The sequence below is a fragment of the Anomaloglossus baeobatrachus genome, chromosome 12, assembly GCF_048569485.1.
Source record: "Anomaloglossus baeobatrachus isolate aAnoBae1 chromosome 12, aAnoBae1.hap1, whole genome shotgun sequence".
Taxonomy (NCBI): Eukaryota; Metazoa; Chordata; class Amphibia; order Anura; family Aromobatidae; genus Anomaloglossus; species Anomaloglossus baeobatrachus.
The window spans coordinates 30,679,459-30,703,939 of record NC_134364.1 but is presented as its reverse complement, the minus strand read 5'-3'; the positions used below and the strand labels follow the sequence as shown (position 1 = coordinate 30,703,939).

The following is a 24,481-nucleotide window of genomic DNA, read 5'->3' as shown; positions in this document are numbered from 1 at the left end:
GAAAACAACGGAGTTAGCATTTTTATTTTGAAAACAGGACGAGAGAGAGAAAAAAAAGTGAAGGGCATCATCAATTCAATACGAATCGACCCCTTGCATACAGAAATGCTATGATTAGAACATGTAAAACTCACAAGGCTGCGGACGTGAAGCGATACCTCATGGAGATCTTCCTACAAGTCATTGGGTATGGTGGCTGCATGGACTGGCCTTCACGCTCACCTGACCTGACCCCATTGGACTTCTCTCTATGAGTTCACGTCAAACAGCAGGTGTATGCGACCCCTCCACCAACATTGCAGGACCTACGACGATGTATCACAGATGCTTGTGCAAACGTGTCCCCTACCATATTGCACAACGTGCAGCAAGATACAGTATGCTGTGCAGAGTCCAGATGTGCATTGCAGCTGACGGGGGCCACTTTGAGCATCAAAGTTAAATGAGCGCCATATGCATGACCAGCATTCAATGTTTTGTGGGGTCATGGGTTTCCCATCACAGCATTTCTGTATGCAAGGTGTCGATTCGTATTGAATTGATGATGCTCTACAAATTTGTAATTCACTTTTTTTTTCCTCTATCTCGTTCCGTTGTCGAGATAAAAATGCAAACGCCGGTGTTTTCCACCAGGTGGCGCTATAGGTGGTTTCATTGCGTAGCGCATGGATATGGATACTTTACTATACCTAGACACCACTTCTATGCCTATGGCTGCCGCCATTCTCAAGTTAATGGCTGTGGACAGGATATGGGTGGACACACAATCTCATGAGCATTGCCATAATTTAGGTCCAAGTGCGATCCAACATATTGATATTTTTCTTATGCAATTTTGCTTTGTAGGCCCCGCAAACTCATTAAGTTGCAATTACCAACATGGCCACCAAACCAGGGGGTCCGGCAAATAATTTTGCTCAACTCAAAAATAAAATATTGGTGTGTTAGGAGGAAACTTGCAACATGGGAACTTTCTTTGGCCCCCAATATGCCATAGATCTGCATTAGCTAACGTACCTGAATTCTGTCAGAAAAATGATACTTATTTATGATCTTCTCTTGCAGTTCGCAAAATTCAGCATTGATTTCTACTCCTTCTAATTTACTGGCTGAGCTGTAAATATAACCCTACATTGGAGACAAAACAGAAAAACGCAGCTAAATATTTGCAGTGTTGGCACAATGCTTTGTATTGTATATAATGCACACAGTCATATACAAGAGACTTTTTAATTATTGTTATATTATAAATTATACATTATATTTTACATTTACAATCTATAGTCAATGTGGAGTTTCACTTTTATATATACTGCTGCTTCCTCTTAAAAGGGGTTGCAATGTTAGTCCGCCTCCACGTGGTGCACCCTGGGTAACGCTAAAGGACTAACAATCTTGATGACCAAACAATCAAATTATATCTAGATTTCGTGGTCAGTATATCTTACCTCATACCTGATAATCAACAGAGGAACAAAGGAACAACTTTGACAATGCCTAAAAAAATATAATGGTATTGTCACAAATGTCACTCCTCAAATGAAAGATCTTGGACCCATGGTGAATATCTGCCAAATTAATATTGAAGGTATCAGCCGCCTAAAATGTGTTTTCCTCCACAAGTTCCTCACTGATAACAAAATAGATGTACTTGTTCTTCAGGAAACGCATGTTGAAAATGAAGATCAACTCCCAGTTCGTGGCTCCATCTATGGCTTTGATCTAATTGGTGCTACATATGACTCATTACGGTGTAGCCACATATGTGAAAAGTAACATTGAAAACGCAATGCTTGTATCTACATCTGTTGAAAATGACATCCATGAAGTTGTGAGCAAAGTTGGCGATATCACAATTGTTAATATTTACAAGCCTCCTGCAGTACAATGGCCCACAGAAGTCATTCATGTTCACCCACACCCTACTGTATACATAGGAGATTTTAATAGCCACCACGAGCTTTGGCAATATGCTAGCAACGATGACAATGGCGAGTATCTGGTAAACTGGTCTGAAGCGCATAATATATTCCTCGTTTTTGATGCAAAGGACTTTCCAACTTTCCAGTCAGCAGCCTGGCAGAGAGGATACAATCCTGACTTATGTTTTGTCTCACGCAATAGAAACAATCAACCTTTGTCTACATCTCGATGTGTTGTCAAACATTTCCCTCGTAGCCAGCATCGCCCTGTCATCATCACCATTGGAGTATCTATTCCTCTTGTAACGTCGTATCCGCGTCCTCGATGGAACCTTGCCAAAGCCAACTGGAAGAAGTTTGCAGATCACCTTGATAAGTGTATCGGCTGGATACCACCAATCAGTAAAAACTATGAACGGTTTTGTAAAGCAGTTATTACAGCTGCAAAGAAATCAATACCACGTGGCTTTCGCAAAGAATATATCCCAGGATGGTCTGATGAATGTGAACAACTGTACAGACAATTTCTTGAGAGTGAAGATGGGGAAATTGGTGAGGAATTGTTGAACAAACTGAATGCAGCACGTTGTATTAAATGGATGGAAACAGTTGAGAATTTGGACTTTAAAAGATCCAGCAGAAAAGCATGGTCTCTTTTAAGAAAACTAGAAGGAAATCGTAAAGTAAAGCAGAAAACGAATGCTATAACTCCAAATCAAATTGCAGCACACATTGTGAACATCTCAAGAAGCCCAAAAGACCGAGCTCACACCATAGAAGTTAAAAGTAAGTTTAAGCTACTAAAATCATCAGTGGCACCATCTGAAGAATACTCACGTGCTTTTACAACCTGTGACATTGAAATTGCCCTTGCTGAAACTAAAATTAACAAAGCTCCCGGCTCTGATGGGATCCATCCTGAATTTCTCAAAAACTATGGACCTTATGCGAAAAAATGCATGGCAAAGTTCTTCTCAGATATTATGGAGAATGCTCAAGTCCCTAGTAAATTAAAACATGCCAAAATAATTGCATTGTTAAAACCTGGGAAGCCTGAAGATAATCCATCAAGCTATAGACTCATTGCCTTGTTGAGTTGCTTATATAAGCTCTTAGAACGCTTAATATATAACAAGATCAGTCTAAAGATTTTTGACTCAATACCTATAGAGCAAGCCGGCTTCAGACCTGCTCGAAACTGTTGTGACCAAGTCTTAGCTTTGACAACTCTCATTGAAGCTGAATTCCAGAAGAACAAGAAAGTTTCAGTGGCGCTTATCGATCTCTCTGCTGCATATGATACTGTGTGGAGGGAAGGACTTTTATATAAATTTCTGAAGGTGATTCCATGTAAGAAAATGATGTACCTCTTGAACAATATGATTGCAAATCGAACTTTTCATCTTATTATGGGCGATTCAACCAGTTGTAAGAAATCTTTAAACAACGGACTGGCCCAGGGATCAGTGCTGGCACCTCTCCTGTTTGCCCTGTACCTAGCTGATATTCCTAAAACAGTGTCACGGAAATTAGGATATGCCGATGACTGGGCACTTGCTATGGTAAGCAAAACAATGGAGCAAGCAGAGGACGTTCTTACAAAAGATCTTAGTGTAATGGGAAAGTACTTCCGACAATGGAGATTAAAACCTAACCCATCAAAAGAAGGGAATTTTGTTTACTTACCGTAAATTCCTTTTCTTCTAGCTCCAATTGGGAGACCCAGACAATTGGGTGTATAGGCTATGCCTCCGGAGGCCGCACAAAGTATTACACTAAAAGTGTAAAGCCCCTCCCCTTCTGCCTATACACCCCCCGTGCTCCCACGGGCTCCTCAGTTTTGGTGCAAAAGCAAGAAGGAGGAAAAAATTATAAACTGGTTTAAAGTAAATTCAATCCGAAGGAATATCGGAGAACTGAAACCATTCAACATGAACAACATGTGTACACAAAAAAACAGGGGCGGGTGCTGGGTCTCCCAATTGGAGCTAGAAGAAAAGGAATTTACGGTAAGTAAACAAAATTCCCTTCTTCTTTGTCGCTCCATTGGGAGACCCAGACAATTGGGACGTCCAAAAGCAGTCCCTGGGTGGGTAAATAATACCTCATAATAGAGCCGTAACGGCTCCGTCCTACAGGTGGGCAACCGCCGCCTGAAGGACTCGCCTACCTAGGCTGGCATCCGCCGAAGCATAGGTATGCACCTGATAGTGTTTCGTGAAAGTGTGCAGGCTCGACCAGGTAGCTGCCTGACACACCTGCTGAGCCGTAGCCTGGTGCCGCAAGGCCCAGGACGCTCCCACGGCCCTGGTAGAATGGGCCCTCAGCCCTGAGGGAACCGGAAGCCCCGAGGAACGATAAGCTTCGAGAATTGGTTCCTTGATCCACCGAGCCAGGGTTGATTTGGAAGCTTGTGTCCCTTTACGCTGGCCAGCGACAAGGACAAAGAGTGCATCCGAGCGGCGCAGGGGCGCCGTACGAGAAATGTAGAATCTGAGTGCTCTCACCAGATCTAACAAGTGCAAATCCTTTTCACATTGGTGAACTGGATGAGGACAAAAAGAGGGTAATGAGATATCCTGATTGAGATGAAAGGGGGATACCACCTTAGGGAGAAATTCCGGAACCGGACGCAGGACCACCTTGTCCTGGTGAAACACCAGGAAAGGGGCTTTGCATGACAACGCTGCTAGCTCAGACACTCTCCGAAGTGAAGTGACTGCAACTAGGAAAACCACTTTCTGCGAAAGGCGTGTGAGAGAAATATCCCTCATTGGCTCGAACGGTGGTTTCTGAAGAACCATCAGCACCCTGTTCAGATCCCAGGGTTCCAACGGACGTTTGTAAGGAGGGACGATGTGACAAACCCCCTGCAGGAACGTGCGTACCTGTGGAAGTCTGGTCAGGCGCTTCTGAAAAAACACAGAGAGCGCAGAGACTTGTCCCTTAAGGGAGCCGAGCGACAAACCCTTTTCCAATCCGGATTGAAGAAAGGACAGAAAAGTGGGCAAGGCAAATGGCCAGGGAGAAAAACCCTGAGCAGAGCACCACGACAGGAATATTTTCCACGTCCTGTGGTAGATCTTGGCGGACGTTGGTTTCCTAGCCTGTCTCATAGTGGCAATGACCTCTTGAGATAATCCTGAAGACGCTAAGATCCAGGACTCAATGGCCACACAGTCAGGTTGAGGGCCGCAGAATTCAGATGGAAAAACGGCCCTTGAGACAGCAAGTCTGGTCGGTCTGGTAGTGCCCACGGTTGGCCGACCGTGAGATGCCACAGATCCGGGTACCACGACCTCCTCGGCCAGTCTGGAGCGACGAGGATGGCGCGGCGGCAGTCGGCCCTGATCTTGCGTAACACTCTGGGCAACAGTGCCAGAGGAGGAAACGCATAAGGGAGTTGAAACTGCGACCAATCCTGAACTAAGGCGTCTGCCGCCAGAGCTCTGTGATCGTGAGATCGTGCCATGAATGCCGTGACCTTGTTGTTGTGCCGGGACGCCATTAGGTCGACGTCCGGCATCCCCCAGCGGCAACAGATCTCCTGAAACACGTCCGGGTGCAGGGACCATTCCCCTGCGTCCATGCCCTGGCGACTGAGAAAGTCTGCTTCCCAGTTTTCCACGCCCGGGATGTGAACTGCGGAGATGGTGGAGGCCGTGGCTTCCACCCACATCAAAATCCGCCGGACTTCCTGGAAGGCTTGCCGACTGCGTGTTCTGCCTTGGTGGTTGATGTAAGCCACCGCTGTGGAGTTGTCCGACTGAATTCGGATCTGCTTGCCTTCCAGCCACTGCTGGAACGCTTTTAGGGCAAGATACACTGCCCTGATCTCCAGAACATTGATCTGAAGTGAGGACTCTTGCTGAGTCCACGTACCCTGAGCCCTGTGGTGGAGAAAGACTGCTCCCCACCCTGACAGACTCGCGTCCGTCGTGACCACCGCCCAGGATGGGGGTAGGAAGGGTTTCCCCTTCGATAATGAAGTGGGAAGAAGCCACCACCGAAGGGAAGCTTTGGTTGCCTGAGAGAGGGAGACGTTCCTGTCGAGGGACGTCGGCTTCCTGTCCCATTTGCGTAGGATGTCCCATTGAAGAGGATGCAGGTGAAACTGCGCGAAAGGGACTGCTTCCATTGCTGCCACCATCTTCCCCAGGAAGTGCATGAGGCGCCTCAAGGGGTGTGACTGACCCTGAAGGAGAGATTGCACCCCCGTCTGTAGTGAACGCTGCTTGTTCAGCGGAAGCTTCACTATCGCTGAGAGGGTATGAAACTCCATGCCAAGATATGTCAGTGATTGGGCCGGTGTCAGATTTGACTTTGGAAAATTGATGATCCACCCGAAACTCTGGAGAGTCTCCAGAGTAGCGGTGAGGCTGTGCTGGCATGCCTCTTGAGAGGGAGCCTTGACCAGCAGATCGTCTAAGTAAGGGATCACCGAGTGACCCTGAGAGTGGAGGACCGCCACTACTGCAGCCATGACCTTGGTGAAAACCCGTGGGGCTGTCGCCAGGCCGAACGGCAGTGCCACGAACTGAAGGTGTTCGTCTCCTATGGCGAAGCGCAGGAAGCGCTGATGCTCTGGAGCAATCGGTACGTGGAGATAAGCATCTTTGATATCGATCGATGCAAGGAAATCTCCTTGGGACATTGAGGCGATGACGGAGCGGAGGGATTCCATCCGGAACCGCCTGGTCTTTACGTGTTTGTTGAGCAGTTTTAGGTCCAGGACAGGACGGAAAGACCCGTCCTTCTTTGGAACCACAAACAGGTTGGAGTAAAAACCGTGACCCTGTTGCTGAAGAGGAACGGGGACCACCACTCCTTCTGCCTTCAGAGTGCCCAGCGCCTGCCGAAGAGCATCGGCTCGCTCGGGAGGCGGAGATGTTCTGAAAAATCGAGTCGGAGGACGAGAGCTGAACTCTATCCTGTAACCGTGAGACAGGATGTCTCTCACCCAACGGTCTTTTACCTGTGGCAGCCAAATGTCGGAAAAGCGGGAGAGCCTGCCACCGACCGAGGATGCGGTGTGAGGAGGCCGTAAGTCATGAGGAAGCCGCCTTGGTAGCGGCACCTCCAGCGGTCTTTTTAGGGCGTGACTTAGACCGCCATGGATCGGAGTTCCTCTGATCCTTCTGAGGCCTTTTGTACGAGGAAAATTGGGACCTGCCCGCACCCCGAAAGGACCGAAACCTCGACTGTCCCCTCTTCTGTTGGGGTAATTTTGGTTTGGCCTGGGGTAAGGATGTTTCCTTTCCCTTGGATTGTTTGATGATCTCATCCAGTCTCTCACCAAACAAACGGTCGCCAGAAAATGGCAAACCGGTTAAGGACTTTTTGGAAGCCGAATCTGCCTTCCATTCCCGTAGTCACAAGGCCCTGCGTATTGCCACCGAATTGTCGGCTGCAACCGCCGTACGGCTCGCAGAGTCCAGGACAGCATTAATAGCGTAGGACGCAAATGCCGACGTTTGAGAAGTTATGGACGCCACTTGCGGCGCAGACGTACGTGTGAGTGCGTCAATTTGCGCTTGACCCGCTGAGATAGCTTGGAGTGCCCATACGGCTGCGAATGCTGGAGCAAAAGACGCGCCGATAGCCTCATAGATGGATTTCAACCAGAGCTCCATCTGTCTGTCAGTGGCATCCTTGAGCGAAGCCCCATCTTCAACTGCAAATAAGGATCTAGCCGCCAGTCTGGAGATTGGAGGATCCACCTTGGGACACTGAGTCCAGCCCTTGACCACGTCAGGGGGGAAGGGATAACGTGTATCCTTAAGGCGCTTGGAAAAACGCTTATCTGGACAAACTCGGTGTTTCTGGACTGCCTCTCTGAAATCGGAGTGATCCAGAAACATACTCGTTGTACGCTTGGGGAACCTGAAACGGAATTTCTCCTGCTGAGAGGCTGACTCCTCCGCTGGAGGAGCCGAGGGAGAAATATCCAGCATTTGATGTATGGACGCTATAAGATCATTCACTATGGCGTCACCATCAGGAGTATCAAGGTTCAGAGCGGCCTCAGGATCAGAATCCTGATCAGCTACCTCCGCTTCATCATACAGAGAGTCATCCCTCTGAGACCCTGAACAATGTGATGAGGTCGAGGGGATTTCCCAGCGAGCACGCTTAGGCGGTCTGGGACTGCGGTCCGTGTTAGAGACCTCACCCTGGGATCTATGAGACACCCCGGGGGAACATTGTTGTTCCAACTGAGGGGAACCAGGGGGCAGTGATTCCACAGTGCCCATGGTCTGAGATACCGGTCTGGACTGCAAAGCTTCTAGAATCTTAGCCATAGTCTCAGAAAGTCTGTCAGTAAAAACTGCAAACTCCGTCCCTGTCACCTGGACAGTGTCAGCAGGTGGTTCCCCCTGGGCCCCCCTTAGCAGAGGCTCCGGCTGAGTAAGTGCCACAGGGGCCGAGCAGTGCACACAATGAGGGTCAGTGGAACCTGCCGGTAGCGAGGTTGTATATGCGGCGCAGGCAGCATAGTAAGCCTGTGTTTTGGCACCCCTGCTTCTTGTGGGCGCCATGTTGTTGTCTCCTTTGAGCAACACAACAGGGTATATAGCCAGAAATCAACTGTGCACCATACAGTGTAAAGTATAGCCTGTAAACATATAAACTATAATTACACTTCTGCACAAGTGGGGCCAGCACCTCAGGTGCTGCTTACCGCCCGCTTAAAGCGGTTGTGTGGCCACCAGAATCCCTGCCTGGGTCCCCCAGAGTTTGTCTCCCCTCTGCAGCGTCCGAGGAGCTGACAGGAATGGCTGCCGGCGTCCTGAGGAGAGGAGGGAGCCGTGGGCGTGACCCAGAAAGTGCGGGAACTGGTGCCCCACTGTGCACAGTGAGGGGGGTGGAGTATGCAAAGCATGCTCCAGCCCTCAGTGCTGCCGTGCTGTACAGCGTCCCGCCCTTCCCCTGACTGGCAGGGCTGGGGGCGGGAAGAAAAAGAGACTAGGCCCAAAAGCCGGGGACTCGAGTTATAAGCGCGGCCGCCGTATAAGCGCGGCCGGCGCAGAGTCCCCGGCGCACTAACAGTCCCAGCCGCGCCTCAGTAATAACAATGGCAGCGGCGGTCAGCGCGGTAGTCCCCATACACAAACACACTCAGCGACGCTGCAGTGTATAATGGCACAAACGCGGTCAGCGCCGCGGTCTCCGGTGCACTAGCACACCCAGCAATGCTGGAGTGTTGCTGTGCGCGGTCCCCACGGGGACACAGAGTACCTCAAAGTAGCAGGGCCATGTCCCTGAACGATACTCGGCTCCTATCCAGCAGGGTCCACAGGAGCTGTGGATGGAGCACGGTCTCAGTGCCTGGAGACCGTTAGGATCCCACTTCACCCAGAGCCCTAAGGGGGATGGGGAAGGAAAACAGCATGTGGGCTCCAGCCTCCGTACCCGCAATGGATACCTCAACCTTAACAACACCGCCGATAAGAGTGGGGTGAGAAGGGAGCATGCTGGGGGCCCTATATGGGCCCACTTTTCTTCCATCCGACATAGTCAGCAGCTGCTGCTGACTAATCTGTGGAGCTATGCGTGCATGTCTGCCTCCTTCGCACAAAGCAAAAAACTGAGGAGCCCGTGGGAGCACGGGGGGTGTATAGGCAGAAGGGGAGGGGCTTTACACTTTTAGTGTAATACTTTGTGCGGCCTCCGGAGGCATAGCCTATACACCCAATTGTCTGGGTCTCCCAATGGAGCGACAAAGAAACGGAAGTTTGTTGCTTTCATTTACACAATGCAAGTGCTAAGACTGAACTTGAAGGCCAATCTGTTAAACACAATTTCAATCCTAAGTACTTAGGTGTAACCCTTGATAGAAGTCTAACTTTTAAATCCCATCTGGATAAATTGGCACAGAAACTGAAAGCACGCAATAATATTATTCAGAAACTTTGTGGATCCTCTTGGGGCTCGGCAACATCTGTTTTGAGAACATCTACTCTTGCCCTGGTGTACTCTGCTGCAGAATACTGGGCTCCAGCATGGTTAAATAGCTGTCATGTAAACTTAATTGACACTCAGCTGAACAACTCTTTGCGTATAATATCTGGTGCTATTAGACCTACACCTGTTCACTGGTTACCTGTGCTGGGTCATATCGCACCCGCAAATCTAAGAAGACACAAGCTCCTACTTAAAGAGTACACTAAAGTAGTGAATAATGAAAAACAACGATTGAAATCAAGACACCCACCCATCCGAACTGCAATCACCTTGCATGAACAAGACTTCAATTTAGAGGAGAAATGGCGAGAACTTTGGGTCAATGTAGTAGAAGGTGATCCCCAAATGTTCCCTAATTTACAAAACCCTCCACCAGGCTTCAATCTACCAAGGAAAACATGGGTTACTCTAAATCGTATCAGAACAAACTTTGGCGTCTGTGCAGATCTTATGTATAAGTGGGGAAAATATCACTCTCCCACCTGTGATTGTGGAGCAGACGTCAAACTATCCAGCACATTGTTGAGGAGCCCCCTGAGATCCTACCATGGTGACAAGAAGGATTTCTATATTGTAAATGATAACGCTATTGCATATATAGAAAATCTTGATATTCAAATTTGATTTTTATCCTGTTGATATTTTTCAATCACTGTCTATTGTCTGGTGTTTATTTTTATATGATGGTAAGATATACGTTCATACGATTAAATAAATCCTCTTAAAAAAAAAAAAAAAAACCCTACGCTGCAGCGGTGCTTTAAATTTAAGTCCCCTGCTCCCTGTCTTATACTCACCCTCTGGCATCTTCAGCTCTTTCCAGCGTCTCTCCGGTCAGTCTCCTGTGATTAGCGACCTGCGGACAGCTTCAGGGTTTCAAGGAGCCGGATGTCACAGCTCAATACAAGTCTATGACAGCCTCGTTCTGACTCTCATAGACCACCATTGAGAGCTTGTCATGTACGGTAACTTGTGACTTCTACCTGATGGAAGCTCCAATGTTTCATGGAGCCAGTGGTCACAGCTCAATACAGGTCTATGATAGACTCTTTGTAGCCCTCATAGACTAGGATTGAGAGCTTGTAATGTAATTTGTGACTTCTACCTGCCGACAGCTCCAATGTTTCATGGAGCCGGAGGTCACAATTCAATACAAGTCTATGACAGCCTTGTTCTGGCTCTCAGATTTGGATTGAGAGCTTGTCATGTAACTCGTGACTTCTAGCTGCCGGCAGCTCCAATGTTTCATGGATCTAGTGGTCACAGCTCATTACAAGTCTATGACAGCCTTTTCTAGCCCTCATAGACTAGGACTGAGAGCTTGTAATGTAATTTGTGACTTCTACCTGCTGGCAGCTCCAATGTTTCATGGATCCAGTGGTCACAGCTCAATACAAGTCTATGACAGCCTCTTTTTAGCCCTCATAGACTAGGATTGAGAGCTTGTAATGTAATTTGTGACTTCTACCTGCTGGCAGCTCCAATGTTTCATGGATCCAGTGGTCACAGCTCAATACAAGTCTATGACAGCCTCTTTTTAGCCCTCATAGACTAGGACTGAGAGCTTGTAATATAATTTGTGACTTCTACCTGCCGGCAGCTCCAATGTTTCATGGATCTAGTGGTCACGGCTCATTACAAGTCTATGACAGCCTTTTCTAGTCCTCATAGACTAGGATTGAGAGCTTGTAATGTAATTTGTGACTTCTACCTGCTGGCAGCTCCAATGTTTCATGGATCTAGTGGTCACAGCTCAATACAAGTCTATGACAGCCTCATTCTTCCTCTCATAGACTTGGATTGAAAGCTCATCATGTAACTTGTGATATCTAGCTAAACAGAAGTTACAGTCACAAGATGGCGCTGCAGAACCAGAGTGGCATCAGAAAACAACGAAGCCGCTGTAAGGCGACTATATGACAGATGTCAGGGCACTTACATTTAAAGTGCCACCGTATCCCTGAAAAAAAGAAATGCTGAAGTGGTGCATTTAGGAGGATCTGTCACTTGATCAAACAACTTAAATTAAATACCTTGGAGAAATCCCTGTTCCTTGATTTAGACGTTCTTTTGTCTTTTGCGCTGCATCACTCCATTGTAGAGATATTCAGATTTGTTGCTTTTGCAGCACACTATGTGAAATCTCTTATTGTATTGCACCTGTGCGTTTCTTCAGAGTCTTCTCCGCGGGTGCGCACTCTTACCTCTCCCTTGTAGACATAGATCATTAGAGTCTGAGGATGCTGATCTGCTAGGACAATTGCAAAGTTGTGATTGACAGCATCTGTGAGAGCGCATATTCCGGAAAGGATCCTGAAAAACGCCTAGTTTTACTACAAGCAGAGATTTCACATAATGTGCTCTAAAAGTAAAAATGTGAATGTATCTGTAATGGAGCGACGCAGCGGAAAATGAAAATAAGTGGCAGAATCAGGGCTACAACATTTTTTACAAGATATATCTTTGGGGGAATGGTGGGATACAACTAAAACTTTCTTAACATTACACAAAACAAGATTTACAAGAGTTTCCCCACTAAAATAAGAGATGGCTCATGGCTAGGACTGCATGGCCTGTATCTCAACCTCTACTGAGGCTAAGCCGCAGGGACTCTAGTCCTTTCACTCATTATTGAAGAGGGATACCGTATTTTTCGGACTATAAGACGCACTTTTTTCCCCCAAATGTAGGGGGAAAGTGGGGGGTGCGTCTTATAGTCTGAATGTGGCTGCAGGGAATGAGGGTGCTGTGGTGGAGCGGGTCATCGGGGGCACGAGCAGCGCCTGCCGTGACCATGTGGGCCCACTCATTAGATATGCATGCCCATCCTCCCACCCATCATCTCATCAGCGCTGACAGGTGGGCGGGGGTGTGTGCGCCTAATTAACAGCCGGCCCGCATGATCACCCATGGCAACTACAGCCTTGAGTGATCATGTGCAGCTGTAATCACTGCCCCCCCGCGCATCATCATCAGCGCAGTGAATATTACGGTATACTCACCGGTCACTTCCCTGCAGCATCACTCGTCCTCCTGTCTGCCGGCCAGCTGATCTGTGTGGAGAGCGGTGAGCATAGCGATGACGTCATCACTGTGCACACTGCTAGTCTCCACGCAGGTCAGCTGACAGGCAGACAGGAGGACGAGCGATGCTGCAGACAAAAGGTGACAGCTCCACACTCCAGCGGCGCTGCTGCCGGCACAGAGAGGAAGACGAGCGAGGCTGCAGGGAATGAGGAAAGGCGAGTATAAACGTTTATTTTTTTTTGTGTGACACAGGATACATGCCATATAGCAGAATGGGGGTATATAGCAGGATGGATGGGGGTATATAGCAGGATGGATAGGGGTATATAGCAGGATGGATGGGGGTATATAGCAGGATGGATGGGGGTATATAGCAGGATGAGGGCATATTTCAGGATGGCAGTATATAGCAGGATGAATGGAGGTATATAGCAGGATGAGGGCATATTTCAGGATGGCAGAATATAGCAGGATGGGGGTATATAGCAGGATAAGGGAATATAGCAGGATAAGGGAATATAGCAGGATGAGGGAATATAGCAGGATGAGGGAATATAGCAGGATGAGGGAATATAGCAGGATGGGGGAATATAGCAGGATGGGGGAATATAGCAGGATGGGGGAATATAGCAGGATGGGGGAATATAGCAGGATGGGGGAATATAGCAGGATGGGGGAATATAGCAAGATGGGGGAATATAGCAGGATGGGGGAATATAGCAGGATGGGGGAATATAGCAAGATGGGGGAATATAGCAGGATGGGGGCATATAGCAGGATGGGGGCATATAGCAGGATGGGGGCATATAGCAGGATGGGGGCATATAGCAGGATGGGGGCATATAGCAGGATAAGGGCATATAGCAGGATAAGGGCATATAGCAGGATAAGGGCATATAGCAGGATAAGGGCATATATATATATATTATATATATATATATATATATATATATATATATATATATATATATATATATATATATATATATACACACGCACAAGGATGGGGATCATATACAAGGCAGGAGGATCATTACCAGGATTGGGTACTTTAGTGGAGAATTTGAGGACATTACCCCCATAACAGTGTCAGCAGCAGATCCTCGCCCCATTACATTGGGTCATGACCACATTTTTTGCTTAATATTTTAGTTTCCTATGTTCCGTCTCTAAAACCAGGGTGCGTCTTATGGTCCGGTGCGTCTTATAGTCTGAAAAATACGGTAGGTCATAATAGACTGACACACCCCGGTGATCTCACGTCTTACCGCATACAGGACAGCTCCAAGTCTTGAGCCCACATCTAATACGGTCTTCTCACTCAGATCAGGTAAAACATGGTGGAAAAGGAACCTGAGCTCCACAATGGAGAAAGAATGGGAAAGAAAGTCTGCAAGCAAGTAGAAAGTAGTCAGTGACTCCTAAGGCACTAAATACTAATTACAATATTGTATCTATGAAACTCCAGATGCATAGCCCATAACATGTCAGCTTCCCTACAAGTCTCCGGTCCAGAGATCTTGGCTCCAATTCATCAAAGCGTTTGGCGTTTTTGCAGGCCAGTCGTGATAAACTATGCACCTCTTTGGGTGCATTTTATTTTTTTTTGTTATCTCCTGTGCGCTAACCACCAGATATGTACCGTATTTTTCGCTTTATAAGACGCACTTTTCCTCCCAAAAATTTGGGAGGAAAATGGGGGGTGCGTCTTATAATCCAAATATAGCGGTACCTGGGAATCCTGTCTGTGCGGCGATCGGGCGCCTGTGGCTGCGTGCAAGCGGACGGGTACCTGTGCTTGCGTGCAGTGGCAGCCGGGTACCTGTGGCTGTGTGCGGGCGGCAGCCGGTCGCTGTGTGCGGGCACCTGGCTGCTGCCCGCACGAAAGCACAGGTACCCAGCCGCTTGCACACAGGGTGGGCGGGCAGCCTGCTGGCTGCCACTCTGTGCGTGCGGCTGTGCAGCAAGTTACGCAGTTTGTCCGCGGTCCCACTTTCAAATGATAGCGCCTGGAGCGGGCGCGTGCGCAGATGGAGCTCTTGGATGAGAGCTCCATCTGCGCATGCGCCGCTGCGGGCGGCATCACTTGAATCGGGACCGCGGACACACTGGGAAAACACCGCATCGGTCTGCTCCACCACTGAGCAGTCGCCGCTGCCACCACTGAGCCGTCACCACCGCTGCCACCACTGAGCAGTCACCGCCGCTGCCACCACTGAGCCATCATTTGAACCGGGACCGCGGACACTAGGACACTCACTGCAGCAGCCTGCTACACGACTCACCCGCCGCTGCCATCACGGACCCGCTGCTACTGACCCGCCGCGCCTGCCAGCACAACCTGTGCCTCCTGTGACCCCGCTTCACCACCACTGCTGCCCCCCTCCAGTAAGAGAACACCGGAGTATAAGACGGACCCCATTTTTCTTTTTTTTACCTTTTTTATGTCTAAATTTGGGGTGCGTCTTATAAAGCGAAAAATACGGTAACTCCAATCAGCAGCTATAGTGCATCTATATATATAATTGCCTTATTCTGTCTGTCTGTCTTTAATGCTCCAAAATTGTGTCCTTACGGTGACACAAAGCTGATTGGCCGCTGGGCTCGCCATGGCCCCGCCCCCCCACACGGATTGGCCTCTCGCCCCGGCTCTCTGCAGGCCCTGCCCCCCTCACGCAATGCACGCTCGCTCTGGCCCAACTGACACGGAGCTCCGACTCCCAGGTGAGTACACACACACATCAGATCACACTCACTCTCACACACACCTCACACATCACATCCACACACTCACAACATCCTGGGATATCGCTTGCTTCTACATCGGCTCCGTCACGATCCCAGCAGCGCCAGACATAACCTTGCGATGCTGGGATCTTGACGGAGCCCGTGAACGCTGGTAACCATTATACACATCGGGTAACTAAGGTCCCTTACTTACCCGATGTGTATCATAGTTACCAGCGTACACCGGCTCCCGGTACACATGTGCAGGGAGCCGGCATTATACTCCTCTCACCCCAGGAGTACTCCTCCTATTATAGTCCTCCTATTATACTCCTCTCTGAGTATAATAGGAGAACTATTATAGCATGGGGGATGTAGCACGATGGGGGGTGCGCAGCATGGGGGATGTAGCACGATGGGGGGTGCGCAGCATGGGGGATGTAGCACGATGAGGTGCGCAGCATGGGGGATGTAGCACGATGGGGAGTGCGCAGCATGGGGGATGTAGCACGATGGGGAGTGCGCAGCATGGTGGATGTAGCACGATGGGGGGTGCGCAGCATGGGGGATGTAGCACGATGGGGAGTGCGCAGCATGGGGGATGTAGCACGATGGGGAGTGCGCAGCATGGGGGATGTAGCACGATGGGGAGTGCGCAGCATGGGGGATGTAGCACGATGGGGAGTGCGCAGCATGGGGGATGTAGCACGATGGGGAGTGCGCAACATGGGGGATGTAGCACGATGGGGGATGTAGCACGATGGGGGATGTAGCACGATGGGGGGTGCGCAGCATGGGGGATGTAGCACGATGGGGAGTGCGCAGCATGGGGGATGTAGCACGATGGGGAGTGCGCAGCATGGGGGATGTAGCACGATGGGGAGTGCGCAGCATGGGGGATGTAGCACGATGGGGAGTGCGCAGCATGGGGGATGTAGCACGATGGGGAGTGCGCAGCATGGGGGATGTAGCACGATGGGGAGTGCGCAGCATGGGGGATGTAGCACGATGGGGGGTGCGCAGCATGGGGGATGTAGCACGATGGGGGGTGCGCAGCATGGGGGATGGAGCACGATGGGGAGTGCGCAGCATGGAGGATGGAGCACGATGGGGAGTGCGCAGCATGGAGAATGGAGCACGATGGGGAGTGCGCAGCATAGGGGATGGAGCACGATGGGGAGTGCGCAGCATGGGGGATGGAGCACGATGGGGAATGCGCAGCATAGGGGATGGGGCATGATGGGGGGTGCGCAGCATGGGGGATGGAGCACGATGGGAGGTGCACACCTCCCCCCAACACACACACACACACACACACACACACAGGGAACCACAAACACCGCCATACACAGACACCCACACACACAGACAACGCTGCACACAGACAACACCCAACACACAAACACCGCGGCATACATAAATATACGCACATACCGCACAACACACACATTGCACAAAACATACCTCCCCCCAAAACACACCACACACACACAAACCGCGCAACACACACACACACAACGCGACAGACACACAGCGCTCCACAAACAACGCAACACACATACAACACCGCTCTCACCCCCCGCCACACCCAGAACATGTACAGCCCCTACACAAACACTTGGTAACTACACACAACAACATCTATATCTATCTATCTATCTATATATATATATATAATCATACATGAACTACACAATACGTAAATTCTAGAATACCCGATGCGTAGAATCGGGCCACCTTTTAGTTACTCATATAATGGCAGTTAGTTGCTTGTGTTGTAACCATGGACACCTAAGCTGCAATGCCCTGCACATGAGGTAAGAGACATGGCTATACTACATTTCTAATTGGAGGTATTTGCTAATATTATTACACCTACTACATATCGGGATAGGGTCTTGGAGATGGGTATAATCTGCACCATTTTCTTTTTCATATATTTAACCCATTTACTTGCCAAATTAGAAGTTTTCATTTTTTTTTATTAAATGACAGCTTTATGAAAAAAAAAATTTAAAATGAAATTTAAGGAAAATTAATGAATTTAATGAATGAATTAAATGAATAATTATTTAATTTAATGAATTTTAAGCGTCCCAAAAAGAAGGCCATTGGTAGATAATAGGTTAAGACCCTTTTATACAACTTGTCAACTAGAAGGCGTTGCCTCGCTGAAATGGAGTGCGGGTTATCAGACAAGTGGTGTGCCATAATGTGAAATATGATGCGCCAAAAATACTCAAATTGTGGTACACATTTCTAGCAAAAAATAAACATGTGGACAAAACTTAAGCAAGACGGTCTTAAAGGGAACCGGTCACCAGATTTGGTGACTATAAGCTGCGGCCACCACCACTGAGCTCTTATATACAGCTTTCCAGAATACTGTATATAAGAGCCCAGGCCGCGCTGTAATGTAAAAAATAATTATACTCACCTACGGGGTGGTCTAATCCAATGGGTGTCCCTGGTATCCGGTCTGGCGCATCCTCTCTGTGGAGATCGCCGTCCTCCTTCGCAGGCCGTGTGCATGATGTGTCCTATGTAATCAACACAAGTTGGCTTTGAGGTCCTGCGCAGGCGCACTTTGATCTCAGGGAAGATTGAAGTATTGTAGTGCGCATACGCGGGTGGTCTTTCCCCTTTTCTTGCACCTGCGTATTACAGTACTTTGATCTACCTGGAGCAGGGTAATTAAAGTGCGCCTGCGCAAGACCGCAATGGAGGCCTGTGTGGATGATGTAGAACGTGTTCTGCACACAGGCCTCAGAAGAAGGAAGACGGAGAACGCAGCAGAGAGGAGGCACCAGAATGGAGACCAGGGACACCCATCGGACCAGACTGCCCCTTAGGTGAATATTATAGAAGCGTTAATTACTTTCTACACAGCGGCCTGGGCTATTATACAGTATACAGTATTCTGGAATGCTGTATATAAGAGCTCACTGGTGATTGCCGCAGCTTATAGTCACCAAACATGGTGACAGGTTCCCTTTAAAATGACACAGATTTGTGAGGATGACTGGTAAAGAATGCTATGTGTTTACGAGATGCATCATTGACCCTCGCCAAAAGATACTGATGACCGATGGTAAGGATAAGTCCGCCATATTGTATGCTCAGACGACCCTTTTACCTACAGTTGTTTTTTCGTGGGCTGACGTCTTCGCTCACGGTACATACAGCCAGGGACTCACCCAGGGGAGCAGTTTTTGTGGACCCACATGACACACAGTAATTACGGCTCATCTTTCCTTCTTCACATAATGAGTCAATTGTGTCATCATCATAAAGAAAAGCGTCTACGTGAAGGGTCGGCCTCTGGAGACTTTGAATCTAACAATACACAAGAGGGAGAAGACTATTAATTATTATTATTATTAGACAATCATAGTCCAGAAGACACAAGTACACAACAGCGGCCTGCTCTAGAGTCAGCGGAGTGCCAGGAAGGAATCATCACGCCGTCTGTTACTTTTTTACAGTCCTAAGCACTTGGGGAACATTTCTATTTCGAGCATGGTAGTGCCTGCTCATCACTAGTTACAGGTACCAAGCACCCGAGCATGGTAGTGCCCGCTCATCACTAGTTACAGGTACCAAGCACCCGAGCATGGTAGTGCCCGCTCATCACTAGTTACCAGTACTGAGCACCTGAGCATGGTAGTGCCCGCTCATCACTAGTTACCAGTACTGAGCACCTGAGCATGATAGTGCCCGCTCATCACTAGTTACAGGTACCAAGCACCCGAGCATGGTAGTGCCCGCTCATCACTAGTTACAGGTACCAAGCACCCGAGCATGGTAGTGCCCGCTCATCGCTAGTTACAGGTACCAAGCACCCGAGCATGGTAGTGCCCGCTCATCACTAGTTACCAGTACTGAGCACCTGAGCATGGTAGTGCCCGCTCATCACTAGTTACCAGTACTGAGCACCTGAGCATGATAGTGCCCGCTCATCACTAGTTACAGGTACCAAGCACCCGAGCATGGTAGTGCCCGCTCATCACTAGTTACAGGTACCAAGCACCCGAGCATGGTAGTGCCCGCTCATCACTAGTTACAGGTACCAAGCACCCGAGCATGGTAGTGCCCGCTCATCACTAGTTACGAGTACTGAGCACCCGAGCATGATAGTGCCCACTCATCACTAGTTACAGGTACCAAGCACCCGAGCATGGTAGTGCCCACTCATCACTAGTTACAGGTACCAAGCACCCGAGCATGGTAGTGCCCGCTCATCACTAGTTACAGGTACCAAGCACTCGAGCATGGTAGTGCCCACTCATCACTAGTTACAAGTACTGAGCACCCGAGCATGGTAGTGCCCGCTCATCACTAGTTACAGGTACCAAGCACCCGAGCATGGTAGTGCCCACTCATCACTAGTTACCAGTACTGTGCACCTGAGCATGGTAGTGCCCACTCATCACTAGTTACAAGTACTGAGCACCCGAGCATGGTAGTGCTCCTTCATCACTAGTTACAAGTACTGAGCACCCAAGCATGGTAGTGCCCGCTCATCACTAGTTACCAGTACTGTGCACCTGAGCATGGTAGTGCCCACTCATCACTAGTTACAAGTACTGAGCACCCGAGCATGGTAGTGCTCACTCATCACTAGTTACAAGTACTGAGCACCCGAGCATGGTAGTGCCCGCTCATCACTAGTTACAGGTACCAAGCACCCGAGCATGGTAGTGCCCGCTCATCACTAGTTACAGGTACCAAGCACCCGAGCATGGTAGTGCCCGCTCATCACTAGTTACAGGTACCAAGCACCCGAGCATGGTAATGCCCGCTCATCACTAGTTACCAGTACTGAGCACCTGAGCATGGTAGTGCCCGCTCATCACTAGTTACCAGTACTGAGCACCTGAGCATGATAGTGCCCGCTCATCACTAGTTACAGGTACCAAGCACCCGAGCATGGTAGTGCCCGCTCATCACTAGTTACAGGTACCAAGCACCCGAGCATGGTAGTGCCCGCTCATCACTAGTTACAGGTACCAAGCACCCGAGCATGGTAGTGCCCGCTCATCACTAGTTACGAGTACTGAGCACCCGAGCATGATAGTGCCCACTCATCACTAGTTACAGGTACCAAGCACCCGAGCATGGTAGTGCCCACTCATCACTAGTTACAGGTACCAAGCACCCGAGCATGGTAGTGCCCGCTCATCACTAGTTACAGGTACCAAGCACTCGAGCATGGTAGTGCCCACTCATCACTAGTTACAAGTACTGAGCACCCAAGCATGGTAGTGCCCGCTCATCACTAGTTACAGGTACCAAGCACCCGAGCATGGTAGTGCCCACTCATCACTAGTTACAAGTACTGAGCACCCGAGCATGGTAGTGCCCACTCATCACTAGTTACAAGTACTGAGCACCCGAGCATGGTAGTGCTCACTCATCACTAGTTACAAGTACTGAGCACCCGAGCATGGTAGTGCCCGCTCATCACTAGTTGAGTACTGAGCACCCGAGCATGGTAGTGCCCGCTCATCACTAGTTATGAGTACTGAGCACCTGAGCATGGTAGTGCCCACTCATCACTAGTTACAAGTACTGAGCACCCGAGCATGGTAGTGCCCACTCATCACTAGTTACAAGTACTGAGCACCCGAGCATGGTAGTGCTCACTCATCACTAGTTACAAGTACTGAGCACCCGAGCATGGTAGTGCCCGCTCATCACTAGTTGAGTACTGAGCACCCGAGCATGGTAGTGCCCGCTCATCACTAGTTATGAGTACTGAGCACCCGAGCATGGTAGTGCCCGTTCATCACTAGTTACAAGTACCGAGTACCTGAGCATGGTAGTGCCCGCTCATCACTAGTTACAAGTACTGAGCACCCGAGCATGGTAGTGCTCACTCATCACTAGTTACAAGTACTGAGCACCCGAGCATGGTAGTGCCCGCTCATCACTAGTTACGAGTACAGAGCACCCGAGCATGGTAGTGCCCGCTCATCACTAGTTACCAGTACTGAGCACCCGAGCATGGTAGTGCCCGTTCATCACTAGTTACAAGTACCGAGTACCTGAGCATGGTAGTGCCCGTTCATCACTAGTTACAAGTACCGCGTACCTGAGCATGGAAGTGCCCGCTCATCACACCTTGAAGGTCATTATCTGAGGACACCTTCACTTCCGCAAAACCTGTAAAATCTGCCATTTCTGAGGCAACGATGAATTGTGTAGAAGACTAAAAAGTTATTCCGAAACAATAGCTCACCTCTTCCATTACTTGCTTCTCTGATATCATCATCGCCTCCACTGGGAGGCAGTTTCGCAAGTCATCAGCAATATTGTGGAGAAGAACATCTGAATTGTTTGTTAGTAGATCTTCTATTTCACCTTAAAAACATAAAACACTTCATTGTAGAAAAGAATTTGACAGCAGGGCAAGCTTGATCTCCTCTGTAGCCATCAGACGTGTGACCGCAGCGCCTGCAGATCAGTCATCGGGGGACGATTCCCACACAGCGTGCACCATGGTGACAGATCTGACCTTTCCGTCCGTCTGCTCTCTCGTCCGGGATGGGGTGATATAGGTTTTCATTAGCAAATAACCTTTCCCATGAAAAAAGCAGTACGACAGATCCATTTTTTTACAAGGATCCGTCACATCAGTCACAAGACGGAATCTGACTGATGGAAGAAAAAAAAAAAAACCTGATGTGTGAAAGGGGCCTTATGCAATGTCTGTCTGTAAATATTCAGAATCCAGGTGTTTGCCACCTAATCTGAAAGCAGCATAATGTAGGGGCAGAAATCCTGATTCCAGTTATGTGTCACTTAGGGCGCTCTCACATATCCGGCTTTTCGCCAGTTTGACAAATGCAGCGCACACCAGTACAGTGTATACAGTACACTGGCAGCGCAACAAGCGCCGGTCACATGCTGTCATGTGACTGGAGCATGTGACCCGGAAGTTGCGGCGCTGCCACTGTACTGTATCATACTGTACTGGCGTGCGCCGCATCGGTCAAACCGGCGAAAAGCCGGATGTGTGAGAGCACCCTTACTGGTCTTCTTGCTGCAGTTTGATAACAAATAAAAAAAAAAATCACTGTTTTACCATCAGGAGATTATCATTAGAAGACTAGAAAACCTACTGCCAGGTAGTGTTCTATATTCAGGAGCTCTGTATAACCTTGCTCCCACCACTGATTGGTAGTTTATGTACAGAGAAAGCTGCCAATCAGTGGTGTGGGCGTGGCTGGACTGCAAGGCAGCAGGTTTACTAGTCCTCTAGTGATAATCTCCTGCTGATAAAGCAATGATTCTATCAAAACTACAGCAAGGGAGACATCACTGCAATCAGGGTCACAGTCTCTACATTAACCCCTTCACAAATGGTACATCCAAAGTCGTGTCTGTCCCTTTAATGTGGGCTCGCACACTAAGCCTGCATGTTTCCCCACACGCGACGACTGATCTTATCAGCCGACATGTGCAGCTAACTGAAAAGGTTGGATTGGAGATCAGCGTTCATAAGAGATCAGCATTTCTGCTGTATAGAGCGTTGCTGATGCTTTGCACAGCATAAGCGATCGGACTGTATCAGCTTTAATATAGGATAACTCCGGCACACTACTAATTTCCCATAAGAACCAAAGAGACACAGTAAATTGATTTCAAAAATCCTTTTCTTTTATTTTGCTGGTGCAAATGTGAAAAAAAAGTGCTGTACAAGGGTCCGCCAAGTAACGTTTCGGCCAATCGGCCTTCCTCAGGTCGGACCTGAGGAAGGCCAATTGGCCGAAACGTTACTTGGCGGACCCTTGTACAGAACTTTTTTTCACATTTGCACCAGCAAAATAAAAGAAAAGGATTTTTGAAATCAATTTACTGTGTCTCTTTGGTTCTTATGGGAAATTAGTAGTGTGCCGGAGTTATCCTATATTACTGTCTGTTTTCTCCAGAGCACCTACGTGAGGGGATGCGAGGTCTTTTTCTTACACAATTGTATCAGCTTTAAGTCCTCTAAAGAGACTAGGAAAAAAATCAATAAAAAAAAAAGTTATAGCTCATGGAAGAATGGGAGGAAAAAACGAAAACGAAAAACGGTGAAGGGGATAAGCTAATCTCGGTTATGCTAGGTTCACACTTCCGTTAAATTGTATCAGTCACAATCCGCTGCTCTGGTAAACAACGGAATCCGTTTGGCGGATTCCGTTGTTCCCATAGACTTGTATGAGCGGCGGATTGTGACTGATGATGCTGCGTTGCACCCTCCGCCCGACTGATCAGTCGTGGAACGACTGACCGCGGGGCGGAAGGAACGCAGCATGTAGCGTTTTTTGAGCAGTGCAATCCGTAGGATTTCGCTGCGCATGCTCTCTCTGGCTCCCTGCACACGTAACCATGATACACATCGGGTTACTAAGCAATGCGCTTTGGTTAGTTACCCGATATTTACACTGGTTACGTGTGCAGGGAGCCAGCGCTAAGCGGTGTACGCTGGTAACCAGTGTAAATATCGGGTAACCAAGCAAAAAGTGCTTTGCTTTTAGTTACCCGATATTTACCCTGGATACATGTGCAGGGAGGCCGACACTTCCCCGCTTGGCTCCGCCCCCTCCCGCACTCGGCATGTACACACACACTTACCTGTCCCCAGCCCTTCAGTCCCCGCGGCACTGACGTCCTCAGCGCCACGGCCCCGCTCGGCTCCACCCACCTCGAACTTCGCCCCCTCGCGCTCCGCCCCCCGCACACAACGGAGTCCGACAATGAGTTCTGTTCTTTGTCATCCGTTGTACAACGCATCAATCACATGCGTTAAGCAACGCATGTGACTGATGCAAAACAACGGAAATGTGAACCTA

At 48.9% G+C, this 24,481-nt stretch overlaps 1 protein-coding gene across 1 annotated transcript in view; it reads right to left on the bottom strand.

Annotated features, from left to right (window-relative positions):
• The window catches only part of LOC142258106 (uncharacterized), a 40,400-nt gene that overhangs the window by 14,772 nt on the left and 1,147 nt on the right, over nt 1–24,481 (bottom strand). The window contains exons 2-5 of the mRNA XM_075330571.1: nt 21,883–22,004; nt 18,839–18,977; nt 14,183–14,304; nt 1,018–1,128 (exon numbers count right to left, since the gene is read on the bottom strand). Coding sequence (XP_075186686.1) covers nt 1,018–1,128; nt 14,183–14,304; nt 18,839–18,977; nt 21,883–22,004 — 494 coding nt within the window. The remainder of the gene's footprint in view (nt 1–1,017; nt 1,129–14,182; nt 14,305–18,838; nt 18,978–21,882; nt 22,005–24,481) is intronic.